A 20,275-nucleotide genomic window follows, 5' to 3' on the forward strand; every position below is an offset into this window, starting at 1 on the left:
ACGGCTGGGACCCAGCAGCACTCTGGCGCTCATGCAGAGGTTAAATAACTTCTCTGACCATTGGCTATTCCTTCATTTATTTTTAAAATACCTGGGTTGGGAATGAACTCTGATTAGATGTGGAACCTTCTGTGATATTGGCTCTTGGGTTTATTTTCTGAAGCAATATTATGACACAAGTAACTGTGTCCACTTGCAAGGAACAAAACTGATGCTTGGCTATAACGACTGAGAAATTTGTATTTCAAGTTTGACTCCTAAATGAAATACTAGACCTTGTACTGGGGTAACGGACCTGCTATCTAATATGTAAAGTAATGTAAATTCCTGTTCCTTGTATTAAATGTTGGTTGTAGGCGAAAACAAAGCTGAGTCTTTGCTCTTCAGCTGTGTTTTGTCTGAAGCTAATTTGGCTTCATTAGAACTGCAGCAAACTTCACTGGAGCCCCTTCCTCTTTTAAGTAGGGCTCAATGTAATTTTCATATATAATAATTACAGTGACTATCAAATCTTTTGTAACTGTGTTCAACTGTATGTAGCTTCAAGTTATTTGTGTAAAATTTAATATGCTTGTGACTTCTCTGTAACACAGAAGGACTTTCCAGTCTCCATAAGTGCGATGGTAGCTAATAACTTAGACAATAAGCTTGCCAGTTATCTTCCAAAAGGTTTACAAAATAGCTTATTAGTTAAACTTTCTACTGAATATGACTGTCCTTGCATGCAAGAAATAGTGATGTACTAAACATTTAGTGTATCATGAGCCTTCAAATTAGCAGACAGTGGTGAAGATGACTGAAGTGGTCCACCACTTCCTAAAGTCATTAGAGGAGGGGAAGGAGGAAGAACTGAGCAAAGAAGTTTCTCACACAGTATCTCCAGAAACAGTAAAATGCTTCAGTTAGTGTGAAGTCAGAAAATACCATTCTCTGGGAACTTCTTTGTTTAGTGTATCAAGAGTTTTCTGTAACAAAATTAACATTCCTTTCTGACCATCTAAGAAAAAAAATGTACTATGGTTTGCAACCCTTTGCAGTCTCTATTCAGTGGAAGTTTGTCTAGTTGCAGTGGGCATTTGGGCTGGAGTCACACTTCCAGAATCTATGGTTTCATGTCATAAACCGGCAAGCTTTTGTTTTCTCTTTCAGAAAAACAAATTAGGATAAGAAGCATTAAGTTACAGAATGCTGAATGTTTTCTAAAGGTTACTGTAAACAGTGCCTTGGGCACAGACAGTGTTCTTGAGCTCAAGCTGTTTGGAGCAGAGGTGGAGCGACCGCTGTGCCGATCTCTCCAGTAGCGCGTGGGTTTGGGGCCGCCGCCGTCCAGAGTTGTAATCTGTGACTTGTACAGCGGTACCTCTGTTGTGGTATCCGTGCAGAAACAGCCCTTCTGCCCAGATACGGTAACAGGTGTGCGTGTATGTGTTGATTTTTCTATTTCTAGAGTGTAGCTTGCAGTCCTGTGCGGGAATATTTATCTTTTCACCTAAAAGCTGCCACCGTGTGGCAAGGAACTATTACTGCGTTAGCCATTAATAACCTGAAAGTGGGACCCAAAATACTACACGGATCTGCCGGCTCTACATTCTCCCAGCCCACCTCCTTGCTCCGAAGAGAGCCGTGGGTTACGCGGGGGTCCGGTGCTGTGTGCCATGCGAAGACGCTGCTGGGTTGACTCAGCGCAGAGAACTCTCTTGATAAGAGGCTGTACATTTTTACATGAACATTGCTGTTACGGTTTTTGTCTTACTCCATTATTTAAAAGTCTGAGTTGTAGCCTGTTCCATTCCCCACCCCATGAATTTGTGAAATTAAGATGCTGTGAAATAAAAACTGGTTTGATACATCTTTTGTAACCCAACGTCTTGTTTCGGAATGGTCTTTGGGCTTCCCCGGGGGCTGCTCCTGCCCGCTCCGGCGGCGGGCAGCTCCCCTCACGGCGCCATGGCCCTCCCTCGGGGGACGTGTGAGGGCCGCCCCGGGGAGGGCGGGGATGTCACAGTCTGACCGTTTATCGGCCGCGCGCCGGTGACGCCATGCCGCCACGCCGGAAGCGGCTCACGCGGTCTGGCGCATTTCCGCTTCCGCTGCCGTGTCTCCTTTTCCGGCGCGGCGCACGCGAGGTAGGAGTGGGGTCGTGTCGCTGCTGCAGAGGGAAGGCCCGGCGTGGCCTGGCGGGGTCCGCGCGGCTGAGGGGGGCGGGGGGTGCGCGCTTTCGTCGGCCTCCGGGCTGCCTTGAGGCCGGGCCCGCGCCCCGCGGGCGGTTGGGCTGCAGGGAGCGGGGGTAGCACTCGGCGCCAGCCCAGGCCTTGCGGGGACGGCCCGTGAGCCTTGCCTTGCGCATTGCTAGGTATTCCCGCCTGGTGCCCGTGCCTCAGCGGCAGCCCGAACGAGATGCAGAACGACGCCGGGGAGTTCGTGGACCTCTACGTCCCTCGGAAATGGTGAGCGGTTCCCTTCAGCGGCGAGCGTGGCGGTGGGGATGGCGGTTCTGCAGCGCCTGTACCCCGCGGAGCTGGGCCCTTGGCAGTGAACCGGACCAGAGGCCAATACAGTCTATTCCAAAGCAGGCTTTTTTGTTCTAGTGAATCTCGGGGCGGGGCGGGGGGGAGCACACACCAATAAAAATTTGTTTTCTATCTGTTTCTCTGTTTTTAAATATCTTATGTAAAACATACAAAGCAAAGGCTAACGTTGAAGGGAATATTGTCCATTTTCTGTTGCATAACTGTCAGCCCTACAGTGGCAGCTCACGTGTGGTTCATTTCAGAAGTAAATGCATATTTGTAGTGTGAAAGTGTTTGGTCCTACGAGCTCTCATGTGAAGCTGTTAAGTAATTGCTTGTTGCCTTGATAGTAAGTCTTAAATACAGTTTTGAAATTACAGTGAATAGGCAGTAGGAAGCTTTTGGTAAATGTGTTTGTCAAAAAAAAACCCCAAAACACTAAAAAGTAAACCATTTGAATGCATTTTATTAGGTTTAAGTCAATTTGGTTCACACCCTGTGATTTCTGAGGGTTTGCAACCTGAGTGTCAGGAGATGTAATGGCTCCCAAAGCAAAAGGCATAGAAACTGCGTTCTCATGAATTACCTTGATTACTGTATGTTTTTACACTTTAGAAAAGAAAAAAAAAACGGGTTTCTGTGTACATCGAAGGCTTCTGGTGCTGTGTGGACTTTGTAGGCGTGAACTGGGCATGTAAAAGCCAAAGTGAAGTGGTAGTTGGCAACTTAGCTTGATGCTACCAAGTGAAAGTTTCCTTCAAATATACCTAAAACTACATTTTAATTTTCTGAGCACTGAAAGTTTAAACCGTTACTGTCTAAACTTCTTGTGCAGCTTTAATTTGCATGTAGATTTGGCTTTAATTTTTTTTATTGTCACTGTCTGTTTCCTTTTGTTTAAATATATCTTGTTATTTTATTCTTTAGCTCTGCTAGCAACCGAATAATTGGTGCTAAGGATCATGCTTCGATTCAGATAAATATTTCTGAGGTAAGTTTCATAACAGGAGGTTGTGATGAGAGAGTCACACCTTTAAACTTTTGATAGAAGTTAAGAAATGTAACAGCTTGTGATGTGTCTCCAAATAACTTACTAGACACCATATAAGTGTGGGGCATGAGGTCTTTCAAACATACAAGTATATTACTTATGTCACACCTGGTTATTTTTTACCTTATTAGAGGGAATTCCATAAAGCTCTGTACAGTCTGTTCCAGTGCTTAACTGTTTGAGTGAATACAACTCCCTAACTCTAGAGTTACAAATTAGGGAATTCCTTGTCCTGAAGGAAAGGAGAAGAAATGCTTGTTTCTGGGAGATTCTTATCCCTTCTACCTTCACCCGTCTGTAAGAAAGTGCTGTTCTTTAGTCTGTCCTTGTACACCCTGTTTTCTAATTTTTTTATTCTTGGTTGCCTTCTCTGTGCTTTTTCTAGTTTGTCCAGACTTCAAGAAAAAATAGTTTCCAGAGCAGAGCTCCATTTCTGTTCAACTTTTCTTAACTAAAATGCTATCTTCCAAGTTTTGCTTGAATCATTTCTCGTAATACTTAACACTGCTGCTCTTGATAGGTGACAAATGAGATTGCTCGTGTGTTTTGCATGCAGCATTATCATTTCATTAACTCAGTGCTTGGGGGATTACATGCTTAGAATTTTTCCTGAGGCATGCTGGTTATTTGTATTGACTTGGTATTGTACATTTAGTTTTCTTTCTGTAATGTAAGGACTTTGTTCTTGTCTAAGTTTAATTTCATCTTCCCAAGGTAGCATTACTGCGAATGCCTCCTAGCTTAACATATATGCTGAGAAAACCACCGTAGACCTTTACTCCTGCAGGATCCCAGTTAATCCATGTGGGCTTGGGTTAACTTAAACTCCTTTTAGCATGCCTTTTTTCCCCATTTGTTTATTGGTAATCACCCTGCAGGAATTCCTATAGCTTCTGAGCTTTTATAGCTTGATTTATTCTTGAATGGGAAACCAGAAGACTACATTCCCAAATTTTTAAACTGAGTCTCTTGTGTTGTCATGAACTTTTCCATGTTTTTAGAACTTAAATATTTTCTTCTTTTAGCTACCATTTTGTGTGGTGTTCTTGTTACGCTGTGTAATCCATTAAATTTTATAGTTGCACTATATATATAAAATTCGCTCTGAAAAGATACTCTGTACTTGTCTTTTTAACTTCAGTATTTGCCTTGGGCTGTTGCAGTTGGCAGAAAAATATTTGCGGTATATATTAACAAGTAATTTTTATCTTTGGGTGCTTGGCAAGTATGTTGTAAGAGCTTAAAATTTTGTAAGAACCTGTATGGATTAACTTGCTTGTAATTACAGGTTGACAAGGTAACAGGCAGAGTAAATGGCCAGTTCAAAACGTATGCCATTTGTGGAGCAATTCGTAGAATGGTAAGTAATTTCTTGACCTAGGAAATTATTGTGCTCCCTTTTGTATTGATCAGTAATTTTTTAGATTTATATTTGGCCCTGAAAACGCAATGTGCCTTCAGCTTACTGTAGACAAAGAGCTTTTGTGGGGAGAGTGAAGACATGAACAAATTCACTTGCAAGAATCGGTTTCTTCTGGTTTTTTCCTCAATCCTTTGGTTTGTAGAATGGTGTATGTTTGTTTATTTTTTTTAAATCGTTGATGGATGGCAAGTGGATTGTTGTGGGGTTTTTTTTAAGGATGCACCAAGCTGCTAATATCTGGCTTTTATCTGTTGTTTATAATCATTAGAGATGATGCTACCATGACTTAAATTTTTTAAGTGTACTGTGAAGCTTCCTAGAGTTCATCAAAAGTCTGCTTACTCAGAAATAGATCTTGTTAATGCAAGTGTATATTTTATCAAGTGAAAACTATTTCTTATCCTAAATGATGACAAATAATTTAACAGCTTGTTTTGCAAACACTAATCTGCATATAAAATCTGTGGAAAGCGTTGTGAATTTCACTCACAGCATTAAATGTGGCAGCTGCCTCTTTTTAATGTGTATCAGCAATTATTTGGTCACTTCAGAATCATCTTTTCTTTTTTTTTTTTTTTAAAGGGTGAATCAGATGACTCCATTCTGCGTCTGGCAAAAAATGATGGAATTGTTTCCAAGTACGTATGTTTAGCTTATCCTCTGACTCTGGCAGGGGTAAGTTCCATACCCAAATCCAACTTCTAGGATGAAAATGTATACACTGTATTATAGGGTGGTTACACAGTTGGTCAAAAATATTTACTTGAGCTGTTGAAACAAACTGGTTTGTAACAGTGTTCGTTTCATTTTCTTCTAGGAACTTCTAACTGAAGAAACTCTGGCATGGAAGATCTGATGTAAAATAAACAGTTCAAACCTATATTGTGCTGTGTCTTTTGTTCAAGTCATAAATATTGGTGGATTTGTTATAGCTAGTCTTAAAAAACTTAGAAATGTGTGTCTCCACAAGATACACAGATTGTGATTATGAATTCTTAAAACAAATCTGCTCGTAAAGCAGGGCCAGAGTTGAAAATCAAGAATTTCCACTTCACTCTTTGGTTCAGTATGATCTTTCTTTTCCAAATTTAAAAAAGTTTGTATTTGTAGCTCAACTACTACTTTGATATGTGATGGAACATTTTGCAATGTAGCAATCTAATTCAGCTTGCTGCTTGTTCACTGGAAAAACTAAGGGGATTCTTTGGGTTATGATATCGAAGTTTAGTGGTTTTTCTGCCGATAGAGGCTTGATTGCCATGTGAGAGACTCTACTTCACCCTTCAACCTTATTGCTTATACAAGACCTTGATCTTGAAAAGCAGGGAGATAATACAAAGAGAATACAAATACAAAGAGAAATAACTGAATATTTGGCTTAATAGCCCTTTAAGGGGGGCTTTATTTCTACCTGCTGATGCATTTATTTTTTTATGCTATCTTACAGTGCAATCAAGGGAGGATGCAAGCAGCTTGAATGATACCACATCTGCTGACCTTGCCTCTGTTATCTGTTGATTCCCTGTCGCTGGCTAATTTCCGTCACTTCACACCTCTGACCTAGCACAAGTTTTTATAAGCTGGTTTGAAAGAGTTGCTTCAAGATTTTACCTGTTGTACTTCAGGTGTTTAGCTTTAGTTTGAACTGGTTGGTTTTCTGATGATGTAAAGCTTCTGAAGCAGTTACTGTGAAAGAAAAATACTGTTGGCTCAGACTACACTGGTTTTCAAACCACAACCTTTGCTGAGTTATCGTCAGGCATTAACTTCAGATACTGGATTAGAAATAAGGTTGGTCATCCTGCAGGGCTGAGATCACAGATCAGACTGTCAAACTGAAGTGTTTGAAAGATCTACAATCATCCTAACCTTGCAATGCTGTATTCTGACACCTCTGAACTTGCTCCTGCTTTCTGTGACAAAACATGACAGAAAAAAGCTGTTACATGGCCTTTTTTTTTTTCCTTTGATCAGCTCTCCACACCAGCTCTGGCATTTGGAAAGTGCTATGCTTAAGGTGCTATAGCTGTGCTAATGAGATTTTGGGATGTCTCCTGTCATTCTAGCGGGCTGCAGTGCTTTTGGCAGAAGTAAGACTTTGTTACATCTCAACGGCGTTAAGCACTGTTGATTTGTAAAAGCTCTCCACAAGCGTCCCTATACTGTCTGCAGAATTGAGAAACTGAATTGCGGTAAGTGCTAAGCTAGAAGCAACTGCTGCTCTAATATACGTGTGTCAGTAAAGGGGAAAGAATCTGTGTTCAGAGAAAAGCAGGCATGTCATACTTCTGTGTCTTAAAATCAACAGTACTTCTATTGGGAAAAGAGTTTCTGATTGACTGTAATTGCACGGGGAGTTAAAAGCATGATGTCTTTTCTGGTGGTGTAATGTGTCTCAGATTTTTGTTTTGCAGAAGGGATACAAGAAAAAGCTATACCCTTGCTTCCAGGTGCTGCCATAGTCTTTGTAGATTTTGTTTGCACGCAGTAGGTTTATTTGTCAGTTGGTGCTTATCACTTAAAATAGAATGTCATACATGGTTTTGGTAGTTTTCAAATACACCAGCGTGATATGACTAGTAGTGAAAACTTCCGTTGCCAGCTTCATTTTACCAGTATAATATCTACAACTATACACAGGCTGTCCTTCAGATCGTGCGTTCTCAAGAACTGCTGAGAGATGTTATATCCAGATTATACCCTGTTCACTTCTGTGTGATCATCTCTAGGATGATGTTTGCAGTCCCCTTACTGAAATCCGCACAGGCCCTCTCAGTTTTCTCAAGTGATAGGAACTGTTTTGGTGATGCTTTCCTGTTTATGCTTGTCTCTGTATAGAGCTGGTGCTTTATTTCTGACTTGTTTGCAAGTTGCTCTGGGTGCATGTGGGCGTGGGAAACTTAAGCCTTGGGCTTCTCTCAGGAGAGCCTGGAATAGGGATGCTATCGCCTCTGAACTAAGAAGGAGAATGGCTGAACTACTCAAATGTAGTATCTTTCTCCTTATTTGTATTTTTCTTACTTTTCAGACATGTCAAAATGCAGCATATTTCTTCAGAAGATCCTGTTTTGACACCATGAATATCTATTTAACCTAGGCATAACAAATCAGGCCATGTTAACGTGTAGTTGCAGTGTGGTGCAGGTTTTTAATTTGAATTGGGGTTTTTTCAAATCACTAAGTGAATTAGGATTTCAAGTGTAGGCCACTGTATGGATCTAATGAAGAACATAACAAAACCTTTCTTTCAGAAGTAATTTCAGCAGAGAAAACCAAAATTGGCAGGCTGTTAGCCTTTTTTAGCGTAGCTATAAGTTAAAACCTCTTTGCACATTCTGTCTTCCCACTGATAATGCCTGAATTTACTAGTAGTCCTCCAAGCTGATAGAACTTCAAGATAAACTCCTGGATGCTTCAAGTAAGGGGAACTCAGATAAAAAGACCAAAGAAAGGCTTCATGTTGAATTCATGCTGAACTTAATACAGAAAACATGCAAGGGAGATACCTTTTAAATACCACAAGCAGAAAAAAACCATGAAGCCACACTCTATTTTTTAAGTTATTTTCTTCTGACATCTAAGTCAACCATGAAAGATGCATTATTTAAAAGGGGAGGAGGAGGGAACTGGTAGTTGTGGTTCTCCTGGAAATAATTCATTTTTCCAGCAGAAAAATCTCTGAAAGCACTTTTTGGAAAGACAAATACAGGCTCCAAACTGGAGAGATTTCAACTTGGCTTATGTCCAATCCTCATTACTTTCCTTTGTGCACAGTAGAAGGAGATAAGTTTTAATTGGACTTGATGTTTCTTTCTGACAATATCTTAAATTAGCTGCTTCTGCCTTGGCATTGGGATAGAACTTTAAATAAAACCAGTAACTGTTTACTGCTGATAAATGCCTAGTTTACCAAAGAGTTTAAATATTGTTGACTTGCTTCTAATCCCCTGGGACTCTGTTCATCCATGTGGATTTCAGTGGAATTCCTCCATATGGCAAAGAGAACTGACAGCTTAAAAGTTCAAGAGAACTTGAGGTCTCATATGTCTTTTTAAGCAAGAAAACCTCATTAGCATACAGCAATACCAAATTTACACTTCTGTATTGAATAAGTATTTAAGAATTATGTTGTAATTTAAAACTCTCTTTGCTTTGTGTTACTGATTGTTGCCATTTACGTTTCAGAATTTACAAAAAAATTGAAACAAATTGCTTTTTCTTTTTTTTTCAGAATTTCAAAATGAAATGTTATGGTGCCATATCCTAAAACCTAGTTCAATTGGAAATGGATTAGTGCTGTGCTAAAGGCTTCCTGAAGTTCACACCATCTTAACCAGCAAGACTGTATAGCTTATGAGGTCTTATAAAAATTTCTGCAGAATCCTAACAAGGGAGTTTGTGTGTGTCCCTTTAAAAATCAAATTTGAGTTGCATTTTCTAGTATTGTGATGTAAAATGTTCTTTGTTTTCCTGGGACAGGAATAGTTCAGATCTTCTAGAGCCATGAAAGGGAATAAACTGTACTTGTACTGTACAAGATGGACAGAGTTGCCCTTACATGGTTACATTGCACCAAGTCGTGAAATTCTTTTCTGTTACTTACGAGGACTTGGCAGTGGCATCGTAAAGACATCTGATTTAACTGGGGCTATTTTAGTGTCTTTGGCCAAAATTTTGCTGCTCAGGCAGAGCCCATCTATTCCTTAAAACACCTTGTTTGTTGGTAGGAGCTTGTAGATGTCTCAATACTGACTTGGTTTCTTTCGAGCCTTGACATCCTTTTAATGAGCCACATGGTGTTAAAAAGCTGCTGTAGTCAGTCTCGGCTGTGTGTTGTGATCAGAGGTCCGGGGTTAGGAGGCCACTGCATCTTGTGTTGCTGGGGCTCAGAATTAGCAGCTTTGATAACATCACCCTTGCTTGCAAGGTGCCAAATATGCAAAACTCTGCCAAGGCTGGGAGAAGACAAGAGGCAACGTGCTTCCCTGGCATCACTTGTGCTTCACTGCAGAAAAGAGCACCGTGACTCAGGAGAGGAATAAAAAAGGCTAAGAGTGTCTTTTGCCTTCACGTGTATCTGTTACTGCTGTGCTCTGCTTCAAGCTCCCAAGGGTTGTGCGGAGCAGAGGCTGTCTCACTAGTGCTCCCTACAGAAAGCAGGCTGGGACAACTTGCCGGACATACGGTTTATTTTCCGAAAGCATGCAGTGATGCTGAAAGCCTACCTAGAGGACTAAGCTGTTGCGCTAGATTTGGCAGCAATTTTGTTTTTCAGTTGGATGTTGGGGAGAGCTGTCTATTCCCATCTCCTGTTTTGTTCAGCTGCTGTCACTCTTAGTGGTACACAGAGAGAAAAACACCTCTGCTGCAAATAATACTTTGAACAGGTTAAGTGAGGTTTTGATTTTGGTTAATTCATTGATGACCGTTTGCATTGAGGTGTCCCAGGGGAGGCAGCTTCCCCATATGTATGTTGGGCTAATCAGCCATGGAAAAAACATAGAAAACTAATCAGGCATTTTTTCCTGCTGGGAAATACACTATTGTTTAATATCAGACAGGAGTTCTCCTTGACTAAAGCCTCAATAGGAACAGCAGGTACTGAGATTTTAAGAATTAAGAACCATTAATAAGGTCAATGTGGTATTTTTTTTATTGTATCATGATGAAAAAGGTATTATTTTAACATCTATTCTCAGATAGCCGATAGCAAGTGAAACAAATTGGCCAGGCTGAGCCAAGCATATTATTCTGCAGCATACATACCTGAGCTTTAGTCCATTAATAAATCCCGTTCTGCAGTTTCTTTCTACTGGACTGGGACTGCAAAGAAAAGCAGATACATGCCTCTTCTGCTGAGGATTCGGGACCCTCACGTTGGGAGCAGAGTGTTTTTGCAGTCCTGTGGCAGGTTGACCATGGCCGGCTGCCAGGTGCCCACCCGGCTGCTCCCTTGCTTCCCCTCCTCAACAGGACAGAAAATAAGATGGAAAAGCTCGTGGGTGAAGGCAAGGAGATTGCTTATTAATTACCATCATGGGCAACACAGGAAAAGTAATTTATTGCCTATTAAAATAGAGTTGGATGGTGAGAAACAAAGATTTAAACAATCTCCCCCACCACGCTCTTTTTTTTCTGGCACCCAGAGCTCCCTGTGCTCCTCCAGCCCGGTGCTCACAGCGCTGTCCCTCACAATTATTTTTTTTACGTCACCCATTTTGCCCATTCTTACACGCTTTTTCCCCGTGTCACTGAGGGGCTCAGCTCTGCCCTGTGGTGGGGTGGCTGGAACCAGCCAGAACCGGCTGCGTCCGGCCCAGGCCAGCCCCGCCTCTCCTCGCAGAGGCCTGGTCTGCCGACGCCTGGGCACCCACACCCGCCACAACTCTCGTCCCGATCAAAAGGTACTTAAAATAAAAACCTTTGGTGCTACAGCTGGTGATGGGCTTCAGCAACGCCGCGGTTTTGCGTTGCGCTTCTCTGGCGGCAGATCTCCCCCAGCTTTATGGGAACATATGTATATTTATCCACGTTTTACACCTGGGAAAGTGATGGCACTCTGAAAGTGAGGTATGGCCATCTGTCAGTCATCTGATAGCACCAGGATTAAAAATGCAGATGTTGGGAGCCCCAGAGCCACATGTATATTATCTGTTAACCCACCGCAGACGTTCTTCTGCGAGGATGGAGGACAATCCTTCCGCAGGGAGGCCGGGCTTGCTGGGCCGTGGGGGTTACTGCAGGGACGGGAGTAAAAGTCACACACTGCAGTTTGATGAGCCGATTGTAAGCTGTGCGCTAGGACACACAAGATACATCAAAATTAAGCTGTTGCTTATCTGGCTCTAAATGCAATAATCTTTTCACTGCCTTCATAGGGCACCAGAGTCCTGAGAAGCACCTTGATCCATCTATCAATGCATACCAAAAGGCAATGCAACTGGTGTCCCGATGTGAAGTTACTCAGACAGTCGCCCACTCTTACGAGTTACTGTGCCGACCAGGTAAGTAAGGTTGAGCAAAAATGCTAAGATACTGTGTGTTTCATTTCACAAACAACTTTTTCATAAAGTGTTTAGTGCAACTCTATATGGGTTGCTCTTTGAGCTGGGAAATGTGATAGTCAGAGCTCTAGGCAGTGTTTCAAATGACTGAGGCTGAATAAAAATAGCACTTCAAAATAAACTGGGTAGTGCACTGGGAAGGTGGCAGAGATTGTTACTTGCAGCTTGTCCCTGGTTCATTCAGTTCTTTCCCCTACAAGTGCTAGAAAGGTTGGGGATTTAATTCTGCTTTTAACTAGTTTGGTGCTAAAAGAAAGGGGTTTACATGCCTGATTTCTGTCCTGGCCAATGGAGCCCTCTGCGTTCCTGGGAAAATCGGGTCATTTGTGCTGGATCGCTCAGCCAAGCGCAGGAGCTGGACCTGTGACTGTACAGCCCACAAACCAGCTGTGCTGAGGCAGTAATGACCTTAAAAAGTCGACGCTGCAGTTAAGTTCAGTGTCTGCTGATGGGTCACTTTTGCTGCTGTCTTATGTCTGCTCGCAAGTGCCTGGAACCGTCATCCCAGAGTTCAGTACATTAGCTGGTAATCTCAAACTTGGAAGAGTTTCCAGACAGGCTGACCAAAATCTGAGGAACTAAGACTGGCCGTACCCAAAAATAAGTAAATAAGAGGAAGCTAATCCCAGATGGTGCTGATTAAAATGTGAACTACAAAAGGCAGATTAAGGAAGCAGCTTTCACGCTACAAAGTATATTACCTGAGAGGGAGCTTGATCATTGTAGCACAGAGCTCGTATTTCTGGAAAGCGAGCACATCTTGACACAGCACTGCCTTTGGAGTGCCTGCATCCTCCTGCAGAAGATAACGGCACCAAGCCGTCTTTTGATCACAGAGGGAATTGATGTCTCAGCAGTCACCTTCTTGCCGAGTGATATGAGTGTGAACATGTTAGGCACAAACCCTTTCAGGGTAAAGGGAGGCAATTTTGTAAGACTTTTCTGACCTTCTCCCAAATGCTGCACTTGTTTAGGGAACGGGAGGCTTTGCAGGAGTGCAAAAGGTGGCAGCGTACCTGCCTGCTGGTGACACTGTGGCCAGCGTTCACTTCTGATCTTGGCTAATGAATGGTTGATATCAAACCTGGTTTGGTCTTAAGGCCCCAGATGCAGATTTTTTATTTTCCAAAATGTATTGTTTGTCACATATCTCTGTAGGTTTGTTTTTTTCCAAGCTGGTTTGAGAATATCCTGGCAGCAGAGTTAATCCTTGCCTCAGCTGGAACCAGTGCTGACTCACTGCCGTAAGTCTTAATTCCTTGAAAACTTTAATCACAGAATCACTAGGTTGGAAAGGACCTTCAAGATCATCAAGTCCAACCATTAATCCAGCGCCACCATGTTCCCTAAACCATGTCCTGAAGCGCCACATCCACACGTTTTTTGAACACTTCCAGAGATGGTGACTCCACCACCTCCCTGGGCAGCCTGTTCCAATGCCTGACCACCCTCTCAGTGAAGAAATTTTTCCTAATATCCAATCTAAACCTCCCCTGGTGCAACTTCAGAAAAGTCTCATACACATATATGTATAACAGCTTTCCATGTGGTTATGTAAAAATCTCAGACTATGTCACTTCATCGGATAACTTGTAGCTTATGTCTGTTCTATTACTCAACCCTCATTGATTTCAGTGCCTTTAAAAAAAAAAAAAAAAGAAAGAAAGAAAAAATGCTATTTGTTTCTGCTGAGCAGAGGGCTCTTCCTGGCATGCTTCCCATGAAGTGTGCATCACAGGCATTCAGAAAAACTAGAGCACTGGGGCCAAGGCTCAGGAGACCTAGTTTCTACTTCTGATAGCAACGTTTGTTTTGAGCAAGACCTGGCGACGGCTACATCCCTTACTAGGACTTACCCATCTTTAAAATGAATGTGATGAAAAAAGTAGGAAGCTTTGAATCGATTTGAGGAGTGCTCAGAAAATGCAATAAGAGGTGGCACAGTTCTTTAAATAACTGTTACACAAGGAACACGTACTTTAAAGAAGATCTCCAGTAAACTCAGTAGAGTTGAGCCAGAGGCAGGTGTCCTAATTTACTTTTTTAACCCCTAGTTTTATCCTCTATTCAGCAGGGTAATTTTACACCAACAATTTTCTGGACATGCAAATAAAATAATCCAGGTATCTTTTTTTCTCTTTTTGAATCCAGTACCATTTATGGGGGTAGGACTACTGGAGTGTGTTTTTTCTTCCTTTAGGGGGTAGGTAATGAGAGGGAGGGTCATATCACAGTTGACTGCTGGAAAGAGTGACTCTGATTTACAATGCTCTGCAGCTTGAGATAATGTCTCTGGTATTTGGAGACTGCAAGATGCGAGAAGCAATGCTCATGGGGAGCCTGTTTGCAGTAACCCATTTCTTGTATCATTAGCAGGGACTCAGGAGTCATAATGGTGCAGAAGACTGATCATTGTACAATCCACTGCCACTCTAAGGCACGCAGTGGTAGCTGCCATGTTTGCTCCTACTGCTCTGGCCCAGTCTAAAGACTTCTTGGATCTCTGAGGTCAGTGGAGCCTTTAATGCAAATTCACAGGATACCATTAGACTTGGATTCCCATCTTCATGAATTTGCAAAAGACAAAGTGACACTGAACACTCTCCAGAAGTACTCAGAGCTGGGAAGAGAACAAACCAAGAGAAATTCCAGCAAAGGGGGTGGTAACTGATTCTAGCTCCAGATAACAGTTGTTATCAGAGAAGCTCATAAATCCACCCAACTTAAACAGTGTGTCAGGCAGTATCCCATTCTGAATTGTGTGTCGCCTCAAGGGATCTACAGCTGCTTGTTCTGATCAACAACTTCCATTCTATCTTTTGGGTTCCCAAAAGCCACTGCTTCCTGGAGAATATTTGTGGGGGTGCTAGTTCTGAGTGTCTGTGTGGCCTGAGGGAGAAGGACATAACATGTTACTGTTCCAATAAACAGCCTCAAATCACTGTTTGGCTGTCACTCAGGTGGCTGGAAAAATGCACTAATGAGTAAAACAACATATATTGGCAAAAATAACGTGCCAGAAGTATGGAGGTTGTTTAAATGTTGTCTTTGGGATCTGAGTTTCTAATGTGAAGTGTCTGTTGGCATACAAAAAGCCTTCATTAAGACACAGTGCCAGTGTTTCTCCTGGGACTTGTAATTAGACACCTAATAGTCCCATGCTTCTTGAAGCATGAACACACTGATAGCAACACCTTTGCTGCATCACTGTCACCTGTTTGGTGTCACCACTGCAGTTGCAGAGCTACCCTGCATCTTGGAAGATGAAGATTACTTGAGGAGAAGGACATGTGATCACACCGTGATAATCTATGTATCTTACCTCTGGTTTTGCCTCAAGCTTTTGTTTTGAGGTACTATGGCTTAATAAAAACAAGGAAAACCTTTGAGAGAAAATTTACTTTTACTGTTTGGAGAAAAAAACCCACAGCTTTCTTATGGAAAACTAGGATTTGCTGTCAAAGAATGAAGATGATGTGAGAAGATGAGCATCCCTGGCAAGTAGTTGGTCCCAAGTACAGTGTTAGGCTGACTCTCATGTGCTCCAAGTGATTTCTCAAGAACTCCTTCCTGATACATGAAAAAAGAAATATTTGTATTGTGGTCAGCCATCCATTTTAGGGATGTGCTGCAACAATTATTAGGAGCGAGAGGGAGTCATGACCTTGCTATTATTCTAGCAACTCTATTAGAGGAAAATCTGTGGATTTATTTCAGCCATGTTTTGTCTCTTCCAGCAAACAGTTCTGTAGTTTCTAATATGCCAAAAAGAGCATAAAGGGATTTTGCCTCCACTATAATGACTTTTGAATGACCTCGCAGAACAAGGACTAGATGATGAAGTGACCTCATAAAATACTGTTTTAGGAAAACACAATGTCATACACTGCTGGGATGAATTTTCCAGAACAGAATATTGGGAACAACACTGACATTTTGGATGAACCTGTAAAACAAGCCTCTGCACTCATCCCACAAAGTGGAGAGAGAGGTATGAACCTGTGGGATTTGGTGTCAATTGAGCAGATGCATCAAATCTCTATGGCAGCCTGCAGTGTAAGTGGGGGATGGCGAAGGGAAGGTTGTTTCTTCTGGCATACGAAAAGGTTCAGCATCTTGGCTACCTTCAGAAGTGTGTAATATCACCTCCCTGACTTCTGTGGTTAGGAAACTTGGGTCACAAAAGCTGTGGCATTCTATATATCCAGGTAACTTCTAATTAGGCTGTTTGTGCACAAGCAGAATAGTAGCTGTATGCTGAGACACAGTGCTGTAACAGCTCTGACACCAGGGATGACACAGTGCAAAGTGGTATTCCCAAAAAACAGCTCTGGGGAGCAGCATTTATGGGAAGAAATTGATAAAACGAGCAGAGAGTGACATAATTTTTTTAAATTATTATTATTTTTTTACTACTGTAAAAAGTCGTTGAAAGAAAGGAGCAGATGGAAATGTTTTGTGTTTAGTGAAAGGTGAATACAGGTTGGGCAGCAAGCTCTTCTTACTATCCTGAAATGAGCTGCTTACCTAAATGCTGAGCCTGTGATCTTGCTTTAAAAACCATCCCAATACAGTGTCACACAGTATGGAAGAGACAGCATGTGATACGTGTTTCCTCCTGCACTGTTTTGAAATGCGTTGTACTAGGTGAATGAGATGTTTTACAGCTGGATGCGACCCTCTCTCATGGCCAAGAAGGGAGGGCAAAGGGACCATAACAGAAAACAAGAAGTGAGATGTGAAGGGAGACAGAGAGGCTTGGTAGTTACATAAAGAGCAGAGAAGCCACAAAACTGGAGCTGATGCCACCAGGAGATCTGCTGAGCATCTGGAGCAGGTCTGTTGATTCCCTCTCCTTGTAAGGAGGGATGAAGCAGGATAAATGCAGGAGCAATGGACCCATTCAGGCAGGAGGAGTGGGTGAGGAAGGAGTGAGCAGATGACAAGACTGAGGAGTGCTCAGTGGTCATGACTTGGGGGAAATTTTAAGGAAAGCCACACTGAGATCTGGAGGGAGGTACTGCTGCCTGCTGGAGGAGATTGGGAAGGAAAAGGGTTTGTGTATTTATATGCTATGTGGGGCCTAGACATCCAGATCACTGTGCAAGCACTGCACTGCCACGTGTTCTTTGTAAATGCGTGGGCAATCACAGCTGAATGTGTACTTTCCCACCAGCAATGCCGCATTCATCTGCACTGTCTGGTAGTGGTTAATCTTGAAAAGAAGTAGTACTTCCCTGTCTGCTCATTAGAAATAACCTGAGCAGCAACAGCATAATCACTTGCACTAAACACATGGCTGGAATCCTTTTGATAAAGTCCAAGACACAGGACAGCTTCCTATGCATGCTTTCCTAACGGCCTGGCTGCCTTGAGGGCAGACCTGACCATCTGATTCCCATTGTAGTGAAAATTCAGAAGCAATTTTATTTGTTCCGGTTGGCTTTAATTGAACATCTGGGTTAATAACAGGGAGATTCCCAAGGCTGGCATCAGAGTCGGGAAGGAAAAGGAGTCATTTTGGAGTCCTTCCTTAATCCCAGCTTCTTTGTTAGAAATGTTGGTGTTATTTAATTGACTGTTAAATCTTAATCACATGAGCACCCTCCCTGGGTGTAATCTCCTTTGATAAATTGCCCAGTACTCAGTGTCAGAGGCACATTCTGGTCTCCAGCCTTTGCGAGACTGAGTGCCCTGTGATTACAGCTGAATTTTGGAGAGGGAACAAGGGAGGAATAGATCTTATTTCAGTTTAAATTGTTTAAAAAGACAATTTACTGCAGATTTGGATAAAGCTCCCATTCTCTAGCTCACTTGAGGTCTTTGTAGATGTAGCTATTTCTTCCGTGCTTTTCAGCAAATGCTTACAGGGTCCAGGTCTTATCAGATGAAGGCAAGGTGGTATAGCCAACCCTTAGAGGGGAGTAACCAGGCAATTGCACAAGGTCTCATGTCACAGGCAGGAGAGAAGGAAGGAAATGGGCTAGGTTAGGGTTAGGTAGGAGCTAGTTATCTGCTGGAAGCAGCCTGCACACAGTCAGATCTCTAGGATCAGGAAAGAGAACTTGAAGGTGGAAATGGTTAACTAGATACGAAGAAGAAACTGGGCAGATAAGAGGAGGATGGGAAGGAAGACCCTTAAGTCTCAAGAAAACCTTTCCTCTCCTACAATCCTCTGATATTTCCCCATTTGATTCTGGTCATTCTACCCCCTCAGAGATTTCAGCCTATGTCTTGGGCTCTCTGAGAGCAACCAGAGCCAGAAAGATAGGCCAGAGTCACAGCAAGGTGCTGGCCTCCCTGAGGAGCACAGGGTGAGTGTGCAGGGGACAGTAAGTGACTTCTGGGATGCTCATGACTCCACTGGCACTGTGTTCCCCAAACTTTGGGAATTGGGAGGGTGGCAGCATCTGTGAGCTGTGCACCAGAAAGTTCTCTGATCTCAGACCTCCATGCTTGGAAGAGGGGCAGAATTAATTGGCTCTCAGATGCAGATTTCCATCCCACTGTGAAGCCACTTACATTTATACCCAACTGAGATGGCAGGTTTTAGCTTTGCTCAGACAGTCTCCATTTAGAGATTCCTCACCTGTGTTTTCTTAACTCTCAGGGCAACAGCAAAACAGCAAAGGGACATCATGCCTGCCTCTGGGAAGGTGGTGGCGTGCAGCAGCAGCCTAGAAGTTCACTGGGAGCAAAGCCAAGAAACCAACGTCCCGCAGCAGGAGAGCAGCAGTCTGGTGGGAAGCAGCTTGCAGCATGGAGACGTCTAGGTAAGACAAGAAGTCTGGCCCAGACTGGCTGCCATGTGTGCCAGATGCAGGCAGCTACATCTGGCAGAGTCATGGTCTGGAGTGACTGTCCCTGGTGTCAGGCATCTGTCTCCCTTATGGAATGCAAGGCTTGTGCTGAGACCAGCTTGTTGGGTGCTATTTTCCCTGTAATTGCAAAGCTGTAGCACGAAGGGAAATGGCAGTGTGTATTGTGGTGGGCTCAGGAAACAGCCCCGGCTGAGTCACTGGGCTGTGACGCACCCCATCTCGGATGCCTGTTCCCAGGCGTGCTGCCTGCGTCCAGCCCAGCGGCAGCTGTGACAGGATCCGATGTCCCACCACACTTGCAGCACGTCCTTTGGTATGGCCCTTCTGATAACAGCGTGTTCCCTCAGCCCACTGCAGGCACATCACAGGCCATCTCATTTTATCCAAATACAATTTCCCTCCCCAGTCCTGAATCATCACCAGGCTAATATCAGTGTCTGTGTGTCAGTACCAAAGGAATGCTTGATAATATCCCTTTTTCGCCTCAGCTTTCTCCCAGCTCCTTTTAAATCCAAAATAATTTGTACTTCCTTATGACCCCAAAGGCAGTACAAAACAAATGTATCAACATGAAAGTAAGCACTTTAATCAGTAAAATCCAGGATTTTTTTTTTTTTTTAAATAATAACAGGACCCTGAAGGGAGAGAGACTGAGAAAGGAAAAGCAAATAAAAAGAAATGCTATGTATGTTCTGGCTAGGAGCCAAAGGCCCCCTGGGCCAGGTTTGGATAAAATAGGGCTTAATTTCTGGTGTGAGAAACCGCTAGAGTGAATCTGTAGCAAACAAAGGCCAATTCACAAAGGGACATAGGCCATGGATGGAGGAGGAGAGGGCAGCCTGCCAGTTCTGCCAGCTCCTGTGATTTTATCATGTCTTGCAATATCAGATGTTTTACTTGCAGCTTCCTTTTCTGCTTGCATTTTTTAAAAAACCTGCATTTCTACTCATGACTTCCGTAGGGAAAAATTTGAAGTACACCCCAAACATGGTCCAGAAACCAAAAGGCAAATGTAAACCACCAGATTTCATTAACTTAGTGAAAATTAAATTCAGATTCTTAAACAAGACTCAGGGAGAGGAGGGGTTTTATTAAATGTTTGGGCTGGGCAGTGTGAAATGCTTTCTTGAACCATGAACAACTGTTTACTTTGAAAAGAAATGCTGTGTCAGCAGTCCTAGTGGGCTCATCACTCAGTGACAGCATTATCTCCCTGGAGAGCTTCCAGTGCCAGAGGAGTGTGAGATCCCCCCGAAATGGTAGGGCTCAGCACTGCCCTCTTCCAGACCACCAAAAACTCTCCTCTGCAGATCAGGGGGGGTCAGAGAGATGACATAAAGCCAACTATGGTAACAGGGTAGTACAAACCTACCAAGGGAATTCTCTCCATAATGGGAATCTTGCCT

The 20,275-nt window shown here is 42.9% G+C and overlaps 1 protein-coding gene across 2 annotated transcripts; it reads left to right on the top strand.

Moving 5' to 3' along the window:
* The first annotated feature begins 2,357 nt into the window (after positions 1-2,357).
* RPS21 (ribosomal protein S21) lies at positions 2,358-6,213 on the top strand. Of its 2 annotated transcripts, XM_082007271.1 has the most exons (5): positions 2,358-2,447; positions 3,438-3,501; positions 4,850-4,921; positions 5,567-5,622; positions 5,802-6,213. In XM_082007271.1, exons 1-5 carry the CDS (start codon positions 2,398-2,400, stop codon positions 5,809-5,811), a joined length of 252 nt encoding a protein of 83 aa, XP_081863397.1. In that variant the 5' UTR covers positions 2,358-2,397; the 3' UTR covers positions 5,812-6,213. The 2 variants fall into 2 exon arrangements, with proteins under 2 accessions (XP_081863397.1, XP_081863396.1); XM_082007270.1 differs by having other exon boundaries at positions 5,567-6,213.
* Positions 6,214-20,275: the final 14,062 nt, after the last annotated feature.

This window comes from Phaethon aethereus, assembly GCF_964289735.1.
Source record: "Phaethon aethereus genome assembly, chromosome: 16".
NCBI lineage: Eukaryota > Metazoa > Chordata > Aves > Phaethontiformes > Phaethontidae > Phaethon > Phaethon aethereus.

Coding starts and splice junctions, on each gene's coding strand:
- RPS21 (XM_082007270.1), top strand. CDS start 2,398: ATGCAGAACGACGCCGGGGAGTTCGTGGACCTCTACGTCCCTCGGAAA. Junction 2,448..3,437: donor CTCTACGTCCCTCGGAAATG/GTGAGCGGTTCC, acceptor TTTATTCTTTAG/CTCTGCTAGCAACCGAATAA. Junction 4,922..5,566: donor GTGGAGCAATTCGTAGAATG/GTAAGTAATTTC, acceptor TTTTTTTTAAAG/GGTGAATCAGATGACTCCAT.